Raw genomic sequence first — 22,152 nt, forward strand, 5'->3', positions numbered from 1 at the left:
TATCTTGTTTATTAATAATCTTCTAACATTTTGATAGAAGGCACTAAAAGCATTTCCTATCTTTATCCAAGCTGCAGTATTTTGTGTTGTTAGTAGCTGTTTCAACTGGAACTATTTAGCTTTGATCTTCACACGAATTTACTCATAAAAGAACTAGGAAACACATTGCAAGTCACTGGGATGGGTTTGTAATGCCACTATCAAGTTTTTGAGCAAAAATTACACGTATTTAGCAAAATCAATGAGCAAAAGTAATGAGAAAGCCATTGTGGAGCATTGTGTTAACAGCCATGAATTGGTAGCCATCAGTGGGGAGACATATGGGTGACAATAAGACGCGTACGTAGGGTGCAAAGCTAGAATAGCCGAGCGCAGCAGTAAAAAAGGCTTTTGATACCATTCCTCACAAGCGACTATTAATAAAACTGCGTGCATATGGAGTATCATCTCAGTTGTGTGACTGGATTCATGATTTCCTCTCAGAGAGGTCACAGTTCATAGTGATAGACGGTAAATCATCAAGTAGAACAGAAGTGATATCTGGCATTCTGCAAGGTAGTGTCACAGGCCCTCTGCTGTTCCTGATTTACATGCATGATCTAGGCGATAATCTGAGCAGCCCCCTTAGATTGTTTGCAGATGACGCTGTAATTTACCATCTAGTAAAATCATCAGCCGATCAATTCCAGTTACAAAATGATCTAGAGGGATTTTCTGTATGGTGTGAAAAGTGGCAATTGGCACTAATCAAAGAAAAGTGCGAGGTCATCCAAATGGGTACTAAAAGAAATCCAATAAATTTTGGGTATACGATAAATCGCACAAATCTAAGGGCTGTCAATTCGACTAAATACCTAGGAATTACAATTATGAGCAACTTAAATTGGAAAGACCACATAGATAATATTGTGGGGAAGGCGAAATAAAGACTACGCTTTGCTGGCAGAACACTTAGAAGATGCGACAAACCCACCAAAGAGACAGCCTACATTAAACTTGTCCGTCCTCTACTGGAATATTGCTGCACGGTGTGGGATCCTTACCAGGTAGGATTGATGGAAGACATCGAAAAAGTGCAAAGAATGACAGCTCATTTCTTGTTATCACGCAATAGGGGTGAGAGTTTCACTGATACGATACGCGAGTTGGGGTGGCAGTCACTGAAAGAAAGGCGGTTTTCTTTGTGGCAAGATCTACTTGCGAAATTTCAATCACCAACTTTCTCTTCTGAATGTGAAAATATTTTGTTGACACCCACCTACATAGGGAGGAATGATTATCATAATAAAATAAGAGAAATCAGAGCTCAAACGGAAAGATTTAGGTGTTCCTTTTTCCCACGCGCCATTCGAGAGTGGAATGGTAGAGAAGTAGTATGAAAATGGTTCGATGAACCCTCAGCCAGGCACTTAAGTGTGAATTTCAGAGTAACCATGTAGATGTAGATGTAAATATAAACTGTACAATACAATGGTAATTGTTTCACCATCAGGGTGATATCACTGTAGCATGGCAAGGCTCCTGTTATGGGCAACTTCAGTAGGTGCAAGGTTTTAGTGAAACAAATGCATGCCACAGACACATAAACAAGTCTGAATACTGAGACAGGGGATCCCTTCTCATCACTGGAAACCAGCAGCACAACCATGATGCCACAGCTATGTGAGATAGTGAGGTGACTGGGCACCAGCGGCAGCAGCCATGGGTTTGAGACCAATCTGTGCCTGCCACCAGCACTAAGTCCTTCAAGGGACTTGGTGCCACAGGCCCACCAACCTGCCATCTGCGCCTGCTGCCATCAACACCGAGTTCCTTGTGCAACTTGGTGCCACAGCAACAGTTGATGTCTGACTCCTGCCAGATGGCAGCGAGTTGTACCACACACAGCCATCTTCACACACCACTTTGGTGATGCCAGCAAAGTGAGAGACAATCAGACTTCCAAAATGCCAAGGAAAGTAGCACATCACTGATATCAACAGCTGTGGACTCTAAAGGCTGCTGGCTGACCACAGGCCTTCCATCAACAACAACACTGACATCACAGAGTGCCGGCTCAGCACCCAGCGTGGAAGCTGCTGCCTACTCGTCAACACCAGCCACACACAAAATGTATTGAAGTCAATAAAACTCTTTCTCAACTGTCAACAGTGTTTCCATTGGGCCAACTGGCCCACAACTCGCCACCACACCCTACCACCAGGTGTCAGCAGGTGATCTTCAAGCCCGTCACCATGCCATTTGGTGAAAGCAGGAAGAACACCACCACCTACAGTATAGTACCTTCCTTGTGGTGTGAGTGCAGTCTTTTTGTTTTCTTTTTGTTTGACTGGAAGGTCATGGCAAGTCAGTGGATTTTGTCAGGGATGGAGTCATACTTGTACGATCAGTGGAGGAACGTAGGAGGAATCTTTTAAGGACGTGTAAATGTGTGTTAATTTTTGCCTGGTTGATATAGGAAGTATGGGTGTCAAAAGCAAGAGGTGTTGCTCATTATCTTCTAGTAGTATTTATGCTGTTAACTATGGGTAGTGATTGGGGAGGAGAAGTTTAGTCATTGTTGCCGTGTGTAGTAGTAATTCTGAGCAGCCACTCAGGTGAGAGTGGTTAAGGTGTAGTAGGGAGTAGTGTGATAGTGTTATGGTTAAGTGCTCTCATAATATGGTTTAGTTTTGTGTGGAGCAAGGAATATGACTTGGTATTTTGTAAAGTAGTGAGAAATATTAGAACATTTAAATGTCTTAGGTTTTTTATCTCTTGATTATTATTGTGTAACTGATAATCATGTCGTGGTCAGTATCACATGTAGCACGGATGGCAATACTGCAAGGACCTACCAGGAAGGAAGTACTCCAAATCTTAAGAGGGGAAGTAGATAAGCTGCAAGTGGTAAAAGTGGAGCAGAACAAGAGATTAGAAGCACTTAATGTTAATATAAACAAAATGACTTATCACAAAACACTGGAGTATGGGGAAAAGTTGCAGATGGATAATGGGAAATGGGCCTTGGCATGTGGAGAATACGTTGATTATGGAGAGTCTGGAATAGAAGAAAAGAGGAGAAACAGAGAGAACGGAAAAGTAGGAAACTGTGAGGGAGAAGTGCAGACTTGTGGACAGTTTACCTGTTCCAGCAGAAGGTTCAACTGCCGTTGATGTAATTAACCTGTCAATTCTGTAAAGAGTAGGAGGAATGTCTTAGTTTGTTAGACAATTTTTTTTTCAGTAGGCTGGTTAGATTAGTGGTAGATGGTGTCGAAGTACAAGTTCCTGGGAATTTATGTGACACAGAGAGTAGTGACTTGCTAAAGTTAAGAAGAGTAATCTAGAAATACCAGCTCCGATATCTAATGGAACTGTGGAGTCCGAGTAACTGTAAGCCCAGGCAAGAGTGTGGGCTGTGCTGAAGTGATTAAGTGTGGGGATGACAACGTGAGTGATATAAGTGCAGTCTGCTCCGTTGGGTGATGATGGCTGTTTTGTTGAGGCCAGAGAACTTGTGTTGGATGCACAGGGAAATGCATATGCCGGTGATTTTTGCATCATGCATACTCGAAGCACATATAATGTTGTTGTTTTAGACACTACAGGGAATACACAAGAAGTAGTTGGTAGTTGTGTTGCAGAGAATGTAGCAGAAACTGCACAGGCACATATATTTTCTAAGAAGCAGGGTGAGTGGAAGAAAAGAATGAGGAGATTAGTTCGTAGAGTGGATAATGAAGCCAACAGGGCTGAACCTGTGAAGAGCACAAACCAGAGGTTCAGGATGTAGTGCAAGCGCAAGAACTGGGTCACAGCCTTCAGGGCTGGCAGCTGATGTATGCAGAAAGCTGTTTACAGCACAGCCACAGTAGCGTGCACGTGACAAGTATTAAGTGGACAAAGGGTGCATCACAAGCCTGAAAGTAAACACACTGACTGAACATCATGCTAAAGTTAGCCTTTGGTGACAGGAAGCTGCTGCCAGTGTAGAACTGTCACAGGGTGCATCTACTATAAAAGACAAACCACTTAAACCATGTTCACCTACATTAAGGAGTAACTCACAGGATACAGTACCAGCAGGCATCAGGAAGTTGTTTTAGGTGAGCAGACAAACAAGACAATCAAGCATTTTGGGAAAAATTCAGTCTTTAAGGAGTGCTACATGGGGAGGAATAAGTGGGACTATATGTTGAAATATTGTGAATGGTAGTGCCATATGTGGTGTCTTGTAAAGGTAGTTTTAGAGCATGTAGTCCTGAGAAGCATAAGAAAAACTGTTGCCTCAGGAACAAAGTTCTGAAAGTTGTTCCAAAACAATGGCTTAAGACACCACCATACAGACAGATGATATGCCAAGTGTAAGAGTTTAATGAATTCAGATCAAGTTTTGTTAAAGTTGATATGTTAAGGATAATTTATTAAGAAAGAAGGATAGTCAGTTTAGCTTGTAAGTGTAGAATGGACAGTTACAAGTTCCTTTTGTGCCATAAGCATGGCAAGACGCCTGGCAGTGACATATGTTATGTAGTATTTGAGTTAATGGGCAGGGAAACGGACCCTTAAGAGATGATGTGGGGTTAAACAGTACGAGCAAGGGATGATAAATAGATTTATGAAGTTAAAGAGGAGTATAATAATTAAGAGTATAATTAGTATAATAATTAAGGCTAGTTGATTTAGTATTAATTTCTCATTTTACACATTAAGGGCAAAGGTAATCACAGTAGAGATCCAAGTTGGTGCAAGACCTAAGGGACCAGGTCTTCTCCATTCAGTGGGGCAGTGTAGTGCTGTTTCCCAGTTTTTGAGCAAAAATTATAAGTATTTAGCAAAAGTACTGAGAATCAGTGTGGGAGCCAACTTGGAGAGTGTTGTGTTGACAGCCCTGAATCAGTAGCTGCCAATGTGGTGACACATGGGTCACAATAACAGGCACACAAGGGGATTGCAAAGCCAGAACAGCTGAGCACAGCAATAAGCTGTACCACACACTGGTAACTGTTTAGCCAGTAGGGCAATGTCACCACACTAGCGCAAGTCTCTTGTTATGGGTGATGTGCCCAGGTGCCGGTTTTTTTTTTAAATAAAGCACAGGATTATTTCTCATCACTGGAAACCAGCAGCAGCAGCAGCACCACCACCACCACCACCACCACCACCACCACCACCACCTCAATGCCAGAGCTACACAGGACAGAAAGACAATTGGGCACCACCAGTAGCACTTTTGGGCTCAAGATTAGAGATTAGATTAGATTAGTTATTCGTTCCATAGATCCGTACTGAGGAGATCCTTGTGGATGTGAACCATGTCACTTTTTTAAGCTGAAATAACAATACTAATAGTATGAGTATATACAATACATCATTTTTCAAGCTGAAATAAGAATACTAATAGTATGAGTATATACAATACATCATTTGTTTCTATTAAAAAATTCGTCAATGGAGCAGAAGGAGTTGGCCACAATAAGTCTTTCAGGCTTCTTTTAAACTGATCTTTACTTGTAAATAAATTTTTTATGTCTGATGGCAAATTATTGAAGATGAGTGTTCCCCAGTAGTGGACCCCTTTTTGAACTAGAGTAAGTGCTTTTAAGTCCTTGTGCAGATCATTTTTGTTCCTGGTATTGTATGTATGAACTGAGCTGTTTGTTGGAAAAAGAGATATATTATTTAGGACAAATTTCTTTAAGGAGTAAATATACTGAGAGGCAGTAGTTAGTACACCCAGTTCTTTGAAGAGGTTTCTACAGGACGTCCGTGAATTTACTCCACAAATAATACGTATTACACGCTTTTGGACTCTGAAAACTTTTGTTTGACTTGAAGAGTTACCCTAAAATATTATACCATATGACATTATGGAATGAAAGTAGGCAAAGTATGCAAGCTTTTTCATTTTTATGTCGCCTATGTCTGTTAACACTCGAATTGCAAAAACAGATTTGTTAAGGCGTTTCTGCAGTTCTGTGGTGTGCTCCTCCCAACTGAATTTATTATCAAGTTGTAATCCCAGGAATTTAAGACTGTCAACCTCTTCTATCTGCTCTTCTTCATACTTTATGCATACGCTGGGTGGAAACCTCTTACAGGTTCTGAATTGCATATAGTGAGTCTTTTCGAAGTTTAATGTCAGTGAGTTGGCTTTAAACCATTTATTAATATCCATGAAAATATCATTAGCAGATCTTTCTAGAACCACACTCGACATACTATTTACTGCAATACTTGTGTCATCTGCAAACAAAACGAATTCTGCTTCTGGCAGTGTAATTGATGAGAGATCATTAATGTACACAAGAAAAAGGAATGGCCCTAAAATGGATCCTTCTGGGACACCACATGTAATTTCTTCCCATTCTGATGATGACTGATGACTTAATTCACTAGTCCTTTGCACTGACACCCTTTGTTTCCTGTTAGCGAGGTATGACTTGAACCATTTTGCAGCACTGCCCGTGACACCATAGAATTCTAATTTATTTAAAAGGATGTTGTGGTCCACACAATCGAAATGCCTTTGACAAATCACAGAAAATACCTGCTGCTTGTAATTCGTTATTTAATGAATTAAGTACATTTTCACTGTAGGTGTAAATAGCTTTCTCGATATCAGAACCCTTCAGAAATCCAAACGGTGTTCTTGATAATATGTTATTTGTGGACAGGTGGTTGAGAAGCTGCCTGTACATTACTTTTTCAAAAATTTTTTAGAATGCTGGCAAAAGTGAAATCGGTCTGTAGTCTGATGGTATCTCTTTATCCCCTTTCTTGAATAGAGGCTTAACATCTGCATATTTTAGCCAGTCAGGAAATGTCCCAGTTATAATTGATTGGTTACACAAGTAACTTAGAACTGTACTAAACTCACAAGAACATGCCTTAATTAACTTTGTTGATATTTCATCGTAACCACTAGAACGCTTTGTTTTTAAAGATTTTATTATGGAAGTTATTTCTTTTGGTGAAGTGAGTGACATATTCATGTACCTGAAGCTATTTGTAAAGGCTAGTTTCAGATATTCAAGGGCATTATTAACTGATCCTGACAATCCCATTCTGTCAGTAACCATGCTATGTCTGCCACCAGCACCAAGTCCTTCATGGGACCCAGTGGCATGGTCTCACCCACCTGCCACCCATGTCTGCCACCATTAACAGTGAGTTACTAGTGCGACTTGGCACTACAGCATCATGTGCTGTCCAACTCCTGCCAGAGAGCAGGAAATCGTACCTCGAATACAGCCATCTTCATGCAGTCCTGTGATGACACAAGCAGAACAAGAGTCCGCCAGGCCTCCATGATGCTGAGAAAAGTAGCATGATGCAGACATCAATGGCCATAGCCTCTAAAGATTACTGGTTGACCATGGCCTTCTGTCAGTTCAGCATCCAGGGTAGCAGCCATCACCGCCTCATCAACATCAGGCCAGAGACATAAGAAAAGGCATGGTCATCTCACCATATCATGTACTGAAGTCAATAAAAGACATTCTTAACTGTCAGCAATGTTTCCCCTAGGCCCACCACTTCACCCTCCAGGTTCAATACTGCTTTGATCAAACTAGTAATTAGCCATGCAAGTAGCCCCTTACCAAAAGCACTCTGTATATGACGTGACAGAGAGAGGGGTACTGCACAATCATGTCCACATATGAACCTCCTCTTTCATGAGTGATTTTTCAACTTTTGAATTAACATGATTTTCACACTAGTGTGAGGAGCATTCTCATTGATGTAACTAATGTAAACCTCTGTTGTATAATTATGGTTACCACCAAACTGTTACCTGCACCTCCTACTATTAGTACACAATCTTTTTGCCCTGAGATCCTTTCCCAAAGGGCCTAAATCACAGGTGACACTACTGGGCTCCACACTAGGTGTAAAAGTACTAATTTCATGGTAATCATTACCCAAACTGTTCTCTACCAGTTCTGATACCAACCTTGACCACTACCTCTTTAGCCACTCTTTATACAAATTATCAGAACATCTAAATTCAGAAATTTTAAAGTTCTGTTAGCTACATGCCAGCTAGCAGTGTTTGCGATAAAGCTGTATTGTAAAATAGTATGCAGTATTTACAAATGTAGGAAAATGTTTCCTTTGAGAAAAGACCTTGCAATTGTGTAAATACTAATCTGCCATCACTGCATAAACAGCAACAGTCTGGTATAGCTTAGGAGGCACATCTTTTTTTAAAGTATCATCTCAGCTGGCACTAAGCATGAATAGCATTATGCAGCATAGAGATAGATCACTTTTAACACAATATACAGATTAAGTTTCAACAATTTCCTTGTCTTTCATTGACATATATATTGACTCATTCTACGTCTCTGAGGGCCTTAATGGTATCTATACAACACTGTGAATTAATGTATAAACTGTATACTTCAATCTTGTAACTGGTAGGACAACAGGAGAGCAATGTGTGGCACATCCATATAAGACCAACTGACATACGATAACTCTTCAAGTTTCTATGTTGGCCAGTCAAGTTCTAAGCTGCCACTGTGGGTAATACTGCAGAAATATTTCAGCATTTACCTCCCTTATCTCCTGCTCTACATTTAATTGTTCAGATTTTCTGATCTCATCAGTTGGTATCACTTCATCGGTGATTTTGTCTCATTCTGGATTGCTGTCTCTCTGGATTCACATTCCCAGGTGACTTTCCTACCTACTCCCTGTAGTAGCATCTCCCACAAGGTTTCTGTTCTTTGGCCATATCGAAGTATCTCCAGTTTGAAAAGCAAATATTTTTTGTCAGCGTCTGTTCATATACACATATTTTGACAACTCATAAATAGATTTTTACATCAGTTTCTAGTAACACTAAACATTTGTAATCCTGGAAATTTTTGTTTCACAAAAGATCTATGTTCCACACTGGTAGCAGAAATGAAAAATATACACGAGCAGCATAAAAAAACCATAACATTTGTGAAACAAAAGTACAGATTGAAAGATAAATGTAATTTTGAAACGTTTGGATGACAGAATGTACTCACCCCTTGAGGCATGCTATATGTAATGGTAAGGAGCAAGCTCCCCTGTTGACGTCTGTATTTCGTGACAAAATCCAGCGTACCATTTCCACATTATTGAGACCCACACACTTCTGCAGTAGGTTGTAGCCTTCATCGTTGTGCTCCAATAAAATGTTTTCATTCTACAAATTAAATTATATATTTAAAACGTCAATTAATGTGAGTCTTATATTTTTAAAATAATTAACTACTCTTATCACTTGTTCTGGCCCAATCAGACAATGATAAAATTCCACTTCATACCTATCTATACAAGACATTTGCAACTTATTGCAATAACTAGTGATACTGTAATAACAGTGCAACACATGAAATGTGAATTTTGTAATAAACTTAACTTTTAAGATAAATGTTGTAGCAAAATACTGCAAATCATGACAGTTTAAATCTTCCAGTTTTTCAGGTCAAAATGAAATCTTCCTGTAACAATTATGTTACAGACATGGCCAGTGTTTCATTTCTTACATACATGTCTTTTCATCTCATCCTTATCTATACTGTCTAATCCCCACTACTTATTAAAGGCTTGAAGAGACTAAACATCTAAGATTATTATTGTTATCCAATACATTCATTCCTTATTTTGATTTTACTTGTTGTTTGTGTTACCTATGAGTGTCTCCTGTGTAATCCAGTTCTTGTTGCCACTTGCAACACATGCAGATCAATAAAGGTGCAAGGTATGTTTCATACAGGCTCATCTTGGACACTTATGGTAATATACCATGTCAGTGTATTGACACTTTTGAACAAGGAAGTTATCCAAATTCTGTTACAAATCTCTAAATATATGGCACTGTTTGAGGAATCAGTACAAGCTATCAATTCACAATATCTATCTTTTCATCACTTAATCTCACATGGACTGTCAAAAAGTTTCTACTCAGCACCAAACTGTCTCGCTCGCTGACATTAACACCCATTTTCATCAATTCTTCATACCAAACATCCAGTTTGTAGTCAACTTTTCATCTCCAATCTCAGTATTTAATTCCATTTAATGCCCCTAAAGAATAACCATGTGAGCAAATATAGAAGCAACCTGTTTATAGCAAAATATTCACATTTTTAAATCATCAAATAAACAGCGGTGGCTAACTTTTATGCAATGACTATGTCAAATGCCTCTGATGTTATTACCTCAGAGTTATTGGGCTATAATAAGACTAATTGAATTAGTTATGTTACTTTCTTCCTTTGACACCTACTTTTAAAGCCTTTTTCACACTACATGAGAAACAAATGCATTTCTGTTAGGGTAGCACAATTTTGTACTTCTGTGACAGAGGGCAATTTAAATCATACTTGATCCTGATAGTATTCCTTCCAAATGATTGAGAAAAATGCACTAACAATCTCAATACGGAACTGCAAAAACATTAACATGGAATTGGGGAAGATTTTCTCGAAAGGGTACATCTGAAGCACAAACTTCCATGCAAACAAAACAGCTCACCTTGGATGTAGTTGCACTTGGACCTTAGCACCCAGAGACAATAGTAGCCATTTCTCTACATCTACAACCACCTCTTTGCTCTGTAAGCCACTGTGAGGTAAGTGATAAAGAATACATCCCACTGAACCATTTATTGGGGTTTCTTCCCATTCCATTCACTTATGGAGCATGAGAAGAATGATTATTTGAATGCCTCTGTGTGTGCAGTAAATATTCTAATCTTGTCTTCATCTTGTCTTCACAATCCCAACGTGAACAATACACATGGGTTTGTATTATATTCTTATAGTCATCATGTAAGGCCAGTTCTTGAAAATTTGTTAACAGACTTTGTTTGAGATTGTGTGAATGTTTGTGTGTGTTTTCTACTTCTGATTAAGGAATTAGTCCAAAAGCTGAACATTTCTGGCATTCTTTTTCATTGTGTCTGTTCGCAGCTCAGTGCCTCCTCTGTGTGGTAAGTAGCAACCTATCCTTTCTGTATTGCTGTTATTCCTTTCTGGGCTTCCCATTGTTTGAAAAACAAATTGAAAGATTTAAATGTTCAGTAAAGCAAGCAAAGAGCCATTAGTGGCAAGCCCTGCTATGGTCACAGGAGTATGCATTTGGGTGTCTGGTTGTTATGTGTATGAATGTGTGTTCTTTCACTAGAAAAAGAGCTACAGCTCAAAAGCCAGTGTGGATGATGTTTTCCGTAGTGTGTTTCTGTGCTCCATGCAGCAATTCACCACAGGTCAGTGGTTGCCTTTCCCTTATTTTACAGATTACAGAACCTCTTTTATGTGTGTGTTCTGCCACCACTTGATGAGTAGATTTTTTATCTATCCAATTAAATTACATTACAGACTGATGCACAATGGGGAAGGTCACTGATAGCCACAATGAAAAAGAAGGGGCTAGGGACAGATTCCTGTGGAACACTTGTACCATCTTTACTAAGGGGGAATGTTTATTTCTTATTGAGGCAAACTGTCTTCTGCTGTTGAGGTATGAGGTAATAACTGCTAATTTAGATTTGTGTACACCACTATCCCATTAGTAATATGTTAAAAGGCCTGCAGCCAAATACTGATGTAGATCGCATAACACAAATGACAGCATCTCCTCAATTTTGAAAGCTGTTAAGTTCTGATCAACGATTTCCAGAACAGCTGCAGTGGTATTTTTACCTAGCCAAAATCCTTACTGATTTTTGGAAATGAAGTCATTCTTTTCAAAAAATTGCTTAATTGAATGTACATGAGGGATTCCGGCATTTTTGTGAGTATTGGCACAACAGAAACAGGTCAACAGTACTGCAGAAGTCATTTATCACCATTTTTTGAGATTTAGGGTGAATCTGGAAAAACTCCATACTCTAAACATTTATTAAAATGACGCTTGGTGGCCTATTTATCAACTAAACTGATCTTTTAATACCGTAATTAGACATCCAGTGGCAGTCCCTACTTTTGGAATTACATAATTTAGTAACAGTTTTACAGACCTCATCAGGTATCATTTTATACAAATAAAAGATAGGCCCTTCAGACAGCTAGGGACCAAGCAAATCCCTTGCAGATGTGGCTGTGGGCTTAACTTGTCTCCAGGTTCTCTAACTGAAAGTAGTCATTTAATTCTCCTGGATCAAGTAGAGTTTGATATACTCAGTTGGAATAATTATTTCCCATACAACCTTACACTTATTTGTAGAACCTCCCATGTACCTTTCACATGCTGTTTTTCTGGCTTGTATAAGCTTAGCTTTTTAATACTTTTTTACTTCTAAGGTAAACATTATACCTCCACTCAATCTAAATTATCTTCACTTTTATATACTTTATACACTATGAGCATTATTCTCTTATTTCTGCCAACTCTTTTGTATACTGGCTGTTTATTTTTACATTTACTTGAGGAACTAATTAATGGGGGAAAAGAATACCATAAAAACACTATATTTTTAAAAGGTTATCAAAATGTTTCCAACTCCAGCTTTTCCTGTTCAACACTCAAATACAGAGTCCCAATTTGTGTTCATTAACTTGTCAATAAATAACATAACATGCTCTTTTCTCTGACATTTTATCATGGCACACGAAATTTATTGGAATAAGTTGGGTGATTATGATAAAATGTTAAAACCAATAAATCATGGTCCATAACATTTCCATCAGCCAGGCTAGTCACATATGCACTACACGTAAGTTAACAACAATATTATCTAGACAAGCATCACTGCGAATAGGTCACTTGTTTGTGCGATACAAGTTTAAGGATCTGAAAATATTAAAAAATGTTCTGCAGTTTTGTTGCTTTAAATCTCCCATTTGAATGTTAAAATCCCCACAGATAACAAACTTGGTTTTAATCTTAAAAAGTCTCTTAACCAATAATTCAGATTAAGCAAAAAACATTTATATCTTCATTTGGAGACCTATACAAGCTAACTATTATTATATTTTCTTCAATCAATCTTGGTATTTATTTCTCAACAGTGTTGTGTGATATCCAGTTTTGAAAATGGTATATCATGTTTGATGTAAAGTCTAGCACCTTCATTATTTCTGTCTCCTGCACATTATGTCAACTACAACATATCCTTGACGAACAAAACTGTCTATTTGATTTTCTGTTAGCCAGTGTTCTGATACATAAATGACAGCTACATCCTTCATGTCACAAAAATGTTCTAATTTTAACAGTTTATTTATCATAGGCCAAATATTGATTTGCAGCAACATAAATATTTTATCACTTGTTTTCATTCTCAAATGAGCACTCATCCGCATGTGGTATATCAGAACAGCATACATTTTAACTGTCTAAGCTGGAACTGTCAGAATGTTAAGAGCATTATTTTCATCAATGCTCTTGGACTTGGAAGAAAGAACTACTATTTCATCATGTCACATGCTAAATTCTAAAGATACATCATTTTTGTCTTTTGGAGACTGTTGCTCGTTTTTTCAGTCTGAAGACTGGTTTGCTGAAGCTCTCCACACTACTCTATCCTGTGCAAGCCTCTTCATCTTCGAATAACTACTGCAACCTTCTCAGTCTGCTTACTGTATTCGTACCACCACATTTCTGAAGGCTCTATTCTCTTCCTCTCTAAACTATTTATTGAGCATATTTCACTTCCATACATAGCTACTTCCAGACAAATACCCTCAGAAATGACAAGTTCACACTTAAATCTTTATTCGATGTTAAATAATTTCTCTTCCTCAGAAACACTTACCTTGCTATTGTTAGTCTACATTTTATATCCTCCCTACTTCAATCATCATTAGTTATTTTGCTGCCCAAATAGAAAAACTCATCTGCTAATCCTAATCTAATTCTCTCAAAATCAACTGATTTAATACAACTACATTCCATTATCCTTGTTTTGCCTTTTTATGTTCATCTATATCCTCCTTTCAAGAAACTGTCTATTCTGTTCAATTGCTCTTTCAAGTCCTTTGCTGTCTCTAAAAGAATTACAGTGTCATCAACAAACCTCCAAGTTTTTATTTCTTCTCCTTGAACTTTAATTCCTACTCCAAATTTTTCTTTGACTTCCTTTGCTGATTGCCCAATGTACAGTTTGAATAACATTAGGGATAGGCTACAACCCTGTCTCACTCTCTTCTCAATCACTGTTTTGTCTTTCAGCCCCTTGACTTACGTAACTGCCCTCTGCTTTCTGTCCCTGTATTTCACCTCTGCTACCTACAGAATACAAAGAGAGTATTCCAGTCAACATTGTCAAAAGTTTGCTCTAAGTCTAATGCTAATGCTGGTGCTATAAATACAGGTTTGCCTTTTCTTAATTTAGCTTATAAGAGAAGTCATAGTGTCAGTATAGCTTCATGTGTTCCAACACTGCTCCAGAACCCAAACTGATCTTCTCAGATGTCTGCCACAACCAGATTTTGTGAACGTGTAACTTGCTTAATGCCTTACTGCATCTGAAATTTTGCAACTAACAAATGTGTTTCCCAGCATGTTGATGTGGAAGCCATGAGCTATATGAAATTACTTGAAGTAAAGGAAATTTATTCTGTATGAAATCATTTCGCTAGTGTGGTTATATCAACAATTGTTGCCTTTTTAAATTCCCTAAATACATGTGAAACATCTTTATTTTTCTCTTGTACTTCCTTATTCACACAGAATCAGTTATGTAGTTTATGATAATGTGGTACATTAAAAACAATCGCATTCAAGAATTCTTGAATTCTCCATTTAAGGAAAAGAACAAAAAGATTTGCATCATTTTTTGCAACATTGTTTGTTGCCACCAGGAATACAGAAAAATCGTTACTGTTTAGCCCTGAAGTGTTTTCATGAGTGACTGTAGTTGTAGCTCTGAAGTTCGCACTTGGTGTTACGGTGCTGTTAATCTTGCGCCCCACACCTATACGTCACAATTCAGAGGCTAGTCCTCACACTTGTGTTGTATGAGGTTACAGAACATATTCTGAGCTTGAACTTAATGCAGTGTTTGAAATAGTATGGATTCTGGAAACATCAGTCATGAGAAACCTAACTTGTGCTTTCCTCACATGACATACTGAAAGCCACAGATCAGAGCAATCAGCTAGATATGGTATATTTTGACTTCGAAAAAAATTTGACTTGATAGGTACCATATGAATGCCTATTAATGAAAGTACAATCATGTGTGGTACGAAAAGAAATTTGTGACTGTATGGAAGATTTTTCAATAGGGAAAGCATAGCACGTTAACTTGGATGGAGAGTCATCAACAGGTACAGTAACAGTTTCAGGTGTTTTATGGGGAGGTTTGTTGGGACACTTATTGTTCATGCTGTATGTTAAAGACCTGGCGGACAATGTTAATAGTGGCCTTACGCTTTCTGTCTACGATACAGTCATATGAAGTACTACCCAAAAAACTTGCACAAATGTTGAGGCAGATCTGGATAAGATTTCAAAGTGGTTCAATGATTGACAATTTGGTTTAAATATCAGAAATGTAAGATTAGAGTAGATTCAGCTTTCATTTCATAGACCCAAAAATGAGACGATTGTTGTGGGTGTGGAACATGTCATAAAGTATATTACACAAAAAAATGTGGAACATAACACATTTGAATAAAATCATTTGTCAAGATATGAGAATACATTACAATAAACTGGAATTGCTACTATTTACAGAATTAACACACCATCAGAATGAAACACTGTTATGCACTTTTAATAAATTGATCATACATAAAATGACTAACCTTGACTGCTGTGACCAAGTACTATTAAAAATGTAACTTTACAGACATTTTTGCTTAAGCTGATCTAACTGTCCCTGTTAAGATATTCTTCTACAGAGCAGTAGTAGTTTCCTACCTCAAAATCTTTCAAACTCTGTTTAAACAGTGCTTTATCTGAAGCTAAGGTTTTAGTGGTCACAAGAAATTTATTGAAAATGTGTGTTCCTTAATAATGGGCCCATTTTTGGTCCAAGGTAAGTGATTTTAGATATTTATGTAGATTGTTCTTCTTCTTAGTGTAGATACTATGTATTGAGCTATTGGTTGGGAAAAGACATATTATTTACAACAAATTTCACTAAGGAATAAATATACTGGGAAGCAGTGGTTAGAATACCCAGTTCCTTGAAGAGATTTCTGCATGATGATCTTGAATTTACACCGCAAATGTGTCTTATTACACACTTTTGCACTCTAAAAACACTTGCTTGCTTGCTTTGACAAGTTACCCTAGAATATGATCCCATATTACATAATAGAATGAAAGTAAGCAAAGTATGCAGGTTTTTTTTTCTTTTGTCTCCTACAACTGATAACATTTCACATTGCAAATACAGACTTGTTTAAGTGCTTCAGCAACTCTGTGTTATGCCCTTCCCAACTGAATTTATTATCAAATTCTAATTCCAGAAATTTAACTCTGTCAACCTCTTCTACCTGCATGTCTTCATATGTTATACACATGCTGAAAGGAAATCTCCTACAGGTTCCGAGCTGCAATACTGTGGGTCTTTCCAAAGTATAATGAGAGTGAATTGGCTTTAAACCATTTACTAATGGTCAGTGAAAATTTAATTAGCAGCCATTTCTAAATTTCTACTTGACTTGCTATTTACTGCAATGTTTTTATCTTCTGTAGACAAAACAAACATTTCATCTGGCAATGTAACAGAAGAGAGGTCATTAATGTACACAAGAAAAGGCAACAAACCAAAGAAGGAATCTTGAGGAACGTCACATGTAATTAATTCCCAATCAGATGAAGAATAACTGCTTACTCCACAGGCATTTCATAATGACACACATTGTTTTCTGTTTGCTAGGTAAGACTCCGACAATTTCACAGCATTGCTAGTGCCAACATAATATTCTAATTCGCTTAAGAGAATGCTGCAATTCAGACTGTCAAAGGCTTTTAACAGGTCACAGAAAATGCCAGTAGCTTCTAATTTGTTATCTAATGAATTAAATACATTCTCTCTGTACGTGTACATAATCTTCTTTATATCAGAATTGTTAAGGAACCCCAACTGTGACTTGTACCATATATTATTTGCAGTCACATGCTTAAATTTTGCACATTAGAAAATACAAAAATACTACATCTTATGACCAATACATAAATGAGATACAACTGGAGTCCACTCTCACAAATATCCAGATGTAACAATTTGTGGGGAAATGAAATCAAATCCTACATAGGTTCAGTTGTGCACAAGCCAGGAGACCGCATAGGTCCAAATCAGGAGATAGACTTCAGTTCCTTGGTAGGATACTGAGGAAATGCATGCAGTCTACAAAGAAGAATGGTATACAACATTCATGCATCATAAGCCAGAATATTGTAAGTGCATGTGGGACTCATACAAAATACATCTAACAAAGGATATTAATTGTATACAAAGAAAGGCAGCATGAATGATGTCAGGTTTGGAGACCCCAGGAGAGTGTAACAAGAATACTGATAAACCTGAATTGGCAAACACATGGACACATATGCTAACTATTTTGTGAAAGCCAACTTACAAAAGATTCAAGTATTAGGTGAGGATGAACAGGGTCACTTAGCTCTCAAAAATATGATGAAGTGTAAAGAGTGGCACACACTGAACACCATTTTAGATTAAGATGGATTGGTTATGAGCTGAAATTGGTAATCAGTAAAGGCAATTTGCAATCTTGACATGGAATTTTTATCTACACATTTTAAATCAACAGGTCATAGGTCAAAGAATAACAACTGCATAGGATGTTTTAGGAATTGAATACTGTACTCCAGGAATTGTTGCAGTGTTTGTTACCTATGGTGTTTAGTTCAGGCTAACCTACATTTAGCCACAGCTTTAGAAAAATCAAAGTCCCACCAGAAAACACACTGTTTCACAGAGTAAAAAATTATTTTCCACTGGGGTATTGAGTTGTTATTTGCTAGATCTATGGCTGACGTAAGTGAGGTGTAAGCTTCCCTTGATGTCCATGCCAGATTCTATTTTCTGAGTACTTTCTGTATGTTTTATTTTTTTTCCCAGTAGGAATCCTTTATTTTCCACAGGCTGTTTGAATAATACCTCTTTCTCACACTTGTCTCAAAACCCAATACTACTTGAATTGGGAAAATGGTCTGATCCCATAGAATACCAAAGTAGCACCCCTCACCCCCACATCACAAATATAATCCTAGACTGGAAAATCAATCATATTTTATTTACCATCATCACCGGAAATGAGGAATGTCCTATCCACTAACCTTTTCACTCCTCCCAAAGCAGTACTTCGTCACCTATACAATATACGAGGGTAAGTCAATTATTATCCACAAAGTAGTTCTAAAATTTTATTGTAATCAAATAGGAAACATACGAACATCAGTTTTTTCAACACACTTGGTCCATCACTGTACAAGCTTACTGACGCCCTCATTAAAGTAGGTTCTCGGTTGAGCTGCAAGCCAGGAATGCATCGCTTCTTTCACTGCTTCGACCTAGGCAAATTGACAGCCCCTGAATACCTGTTTGAGTGAACCAAACAAGTGATAGTCAGAAGGGGCAAGATTGGGACTATATGGAGGATGATCCAATAGTTCAAATTTGAGTTTCTCGAGCATTTCAACAGTGTGGTCAGCAGTATGCGGACAAGCATTGTCATGCAACAAGACAACACCTTTTGACAGCAATCCTCGGTGTTTGCTTCGAATTGCAGGCTTTAACCTGGCAGTAAGCATCTCAGTGTAACGTACACTGCTAGTTGTTGTGCCCTTTTCCCCATAATTTTCCAGTACCCTGTAGATGGTTGGGTCTTGGAACTTTTTCTCGCACGGCGAATTTGGATGTTTCCATTCCATACTCAGCCGTTTGCTCTCCGGCTTGTAATGATGGACCCATGTTTCGTCACCAGTATTGATACTGTCTAAGAAGTTGTCCCCTTCATTACCATAGCAATCCAAATGTTTCTTGCAGATGTCCAAGCGTGTTTGTTTATGCAACTGTGTGAGGTGTTTTGGGACCCATCTTGCGCAAACTTTACAAAACCCAAGTCTGTTGTGGATGATTTCGTAGGCAGAACCATGACTAATTTGCAGATGATGTGCCACTTCGTCAGTAGTTAATCGTATGTCTAAGACAACCATTTCACACGAATGCTCAATGGTTTCTTCAATTGCGGTGTTAAACAGTCATCTGGCTCCTTCATCATGTGTGCCATTTTGTCAATAGTTAATCGTCTGTCCATGACAATCGTTTCACGTGAACGCTCAATGGTTTCTTCAATTGTGGCAGTAAACAGTCATCCAGCTCATTCATCGTTTGTAACACTTGTGCGGCCATTTCGGAATTTTTCCATCCATTTGTAGGCACGCCGTTGTGGCAAAACACTGTTCCCGTACTGTACCGAAAGTCTTTGATGAATTTCAGCCCCTGATACGCCTTCTGACCACAAAAACCAGATCATGAACGTTGATCATCTTTGGTGCAAATAGACAGCGGAGCAGCCACGATTAACAGAACAGCAGCAATAATGAAACCAATCTAGCAGCTTGAAAATTGCAAAGATATAACAACAAATAAACAAAGCATGTGTCATCAACGTAAATTGACAGTACTAGCAAAATAAACAAATATATAACTAAACTGTGGATAATAATTGACTTACCCTCGTACCTGTCCATTCTTATGCCACACCCACTCCCTAACTTATCCCACATGGCTCACACCCCTCTGGAAGATACTGGTATGTAACCTGCCTGACACACCCACTCAGCACATCCTATTCCAGTACTGTCACAGGCTTATCCTCTACTATCAGAGACAAGACTACATGTGAAAACAATTGAGTAGTTATCAGCCCTGCTGCATTTTCTGCACAACATTTTATGTGGGTATTAAAACCAACCAACTATCTCCCCCCCCCCCCCACACACACACACACACATGAATGCCCACAAACTGTGGGCAGGAGCAGAGTTCACCACTCAGTGGCAGAACACAATGCTGAGCACAACATGCTTAGTTTCAATGGCTGCTTCACAACTTATGCCTTCTGGATCATTCCCCACAAAACCTACTCCACTGAATTATACAGATGGAAGCTGTTCCAACATATTCTCTGATCCTGTGATCCTCCTGACATCAATCTCTGTTAACCCCTTACCCCACATTCATATCCACACCTACCCCAGTACCCTAATTCCACTTATCCTGTGCCTACAGTCTCCCTTTTCCATTTGTTTCCACCTCCCAATCCAGTCCTCCACATCACCAGATGCTGTAAAAGCTCATCATTGCAGATGTTACAAGTGCCAGTCTGCATTCCCTTTCCACGCACCGGCCTCCTCTTCACCCCACATTCCTATACTGGCACCTGCTGTCCCCCCCCCCCCCAAGCCATCAGCCATACTTCCCAAGCCTGCTTCAATTGCTCACATATATTCAAGGAGATGAAAATTAACAATGATTTCCATGACATAATAATTTAGTATAGATACAATTCTTATTGTGACTTCTACCCCATCCCCCTTTTTTTTAACACCTATATGCTACTAAAATGTGTTACACATAAACACATTTGCTATGTGATATTACCTTGGGTATTTGTGACAGCAGCCCTTCAAGTCTCTGAACAGTAATCCGAGGGTTAGCACGAAGTGCATCAAAGATGTCACGCACTTTGGTACGTGTCTGTTCTGAGATGCCTCGGTGGTTACCTGCAGACAGCAAGGCACTGCCTGATTGGAAGAAATTGCTGAGTGCACCACCCATGCCTAGGGTGGCTGTGTGAGCCCTCAGCTGGCAAGAGGCAGCGCCACAAACACACCGTGCACTTCTTGCCCCTGAAATTTAAACATGCCATATAAAGTTCCAACTGACTGCCTGTCAGTACCAAAAGTGTTAGTACACTAACATACATGAATTATGAACATTATGATAAGTTGAAATTGTTCAGACTGAGGTTCATATGCAGACACTGTCATTCCTGGAAAATTACACTTGTTGCTTGTGCCATCCATGCACATTTCACAAACTGAATCTGATCTTTTGCAATAAACCCTGAATACAGTACATACTACACTAAAAGGTAAAATTATTTCATGTCAGTACTAAACCCAAAGTCATGGTCAGGTAAACCTCTACTACATCATTCTCCAACATGTTCTTTTTCCTTGATTGCTATACCGATGGCTTGTGTCGGAGAGTCTATTTCCATTCGGAACATTTGGATATGAGCTAGTGGTATGCAGAAGGTTTGATAAACACAGAAGAGTGAAAAAGAAAGCCAAGTGTTCTGGTGCAAATCTCAATTTGAGGCACAGTTTTAACTTATCTCAAACTTTCAGTGCAGTGCATAAATATATAAAACAGAATCCAGTTAAATCATTTTGTTTGTTTACTACCTTTCAAAATAAAAAGAGGATTCGAAGGATGAGATGATAAAAACAGGCTATGAATTTCACTTTCTTTTCATGCTGTGGAGTACCTTCCAAGCTTCAGCTGCTTCTGGTGTCATAAATGTAATAAGACAAAGTAATTAGTGACTAGTAAATATTCTGGTTGATTCAACTATGAACTGAAGAGATTTAGCCCTTCTACTACATATTAATTGTTTCTGGTTACTAATTTGTATGTATCATTCACTTAAATAGGGCCTGTAGAACAGTGTCATTCCAAGGGAGGGTCATATGATTTATTTTATTTATTTATTTGTTCCACAGATTCCATCGCGAGTGAACTGCTCATACGTACACTGTGTCATAAAAATCTGTTTGTCTCTTACAGACAGTGACAGTAAGTATTGAGAGAGAGAAACTTGATAATGCAACAGTGACAGGAGGAAGAGGGTTTCAAAATTATCAGATCATAAAAAGTGACACACTAACGAAACAGTTTTGTAAAATTCACAGGACAACAGGATGAAAGCAGATAGCCTATTGCAGTCTTGTTCACAGACTTGACCACATACCTACACATGTTTTTCTACCTTGCAGAGCATTATCATCATGCCCTCAACCAAATAGTTTACAAGAATTTGAGGAAATTATGATTTTGATCCTTGGAGCAGAAAGCATTAATCTGAGAAGCCCAAATTATCTTATTATACAGATTAAATGGTTGAAGATTGCTGTTAGTTGCATGACAAGATGACTGTACATATGCCTCTCTAGTTGCATGTGCCACGTGTA

The 22,152-nt window shown here is 38.4% G+C and overlaps 1 protein-coding gene across 2 annotated transcripts in view; it reads right to left on the reverse strand.

Annotated features, from left to right (window-relative positions):
• The window catches only part of LOC126100834 (ankyrin-1), a 135,012-nt gene that overhangs the window by 109,868 nt on the left and 2,992 nt on the right, over nt 1-22,152 (reverse strand). For both annotated transcript variants that reach the window (XM_049911488.1, XM_049911487.1), the window contains exons 2-3: nt 20,558-20,805; nt 9,009-9,169 (exon numbers count right to left, since the gene is read on the reverse strand). In XM_049911488.1, coding sequence (XP_049767445.1) covers nt 9,009-9,169; nt 20,558-20,734 — 338 coding nt within the window. In that variant the 5' untranslated portion in view covers nt 20,735-20,805. The remainder of the gene's footprint in view (nt 1-9,008; nt 9,170-20,557; nt 20,806-22,152) is intronic.

Source organism: Schistocerca cancellata, chromosome 9, assembly GCF_023864275.1.
Source record: "Schistocerca cancellata isolate TAMUIC-IGC-003103 chromosome 9, iqSchCanc2.1, whole genome shotgun sequence".
In the NCBI taxonomy this organism is placed as follows: Eukaryota; Metazoa; Arthropoda; class Insecta; order Orthoptera; family Acrididae; genus Schistocerca; species Schistocerca cancellata.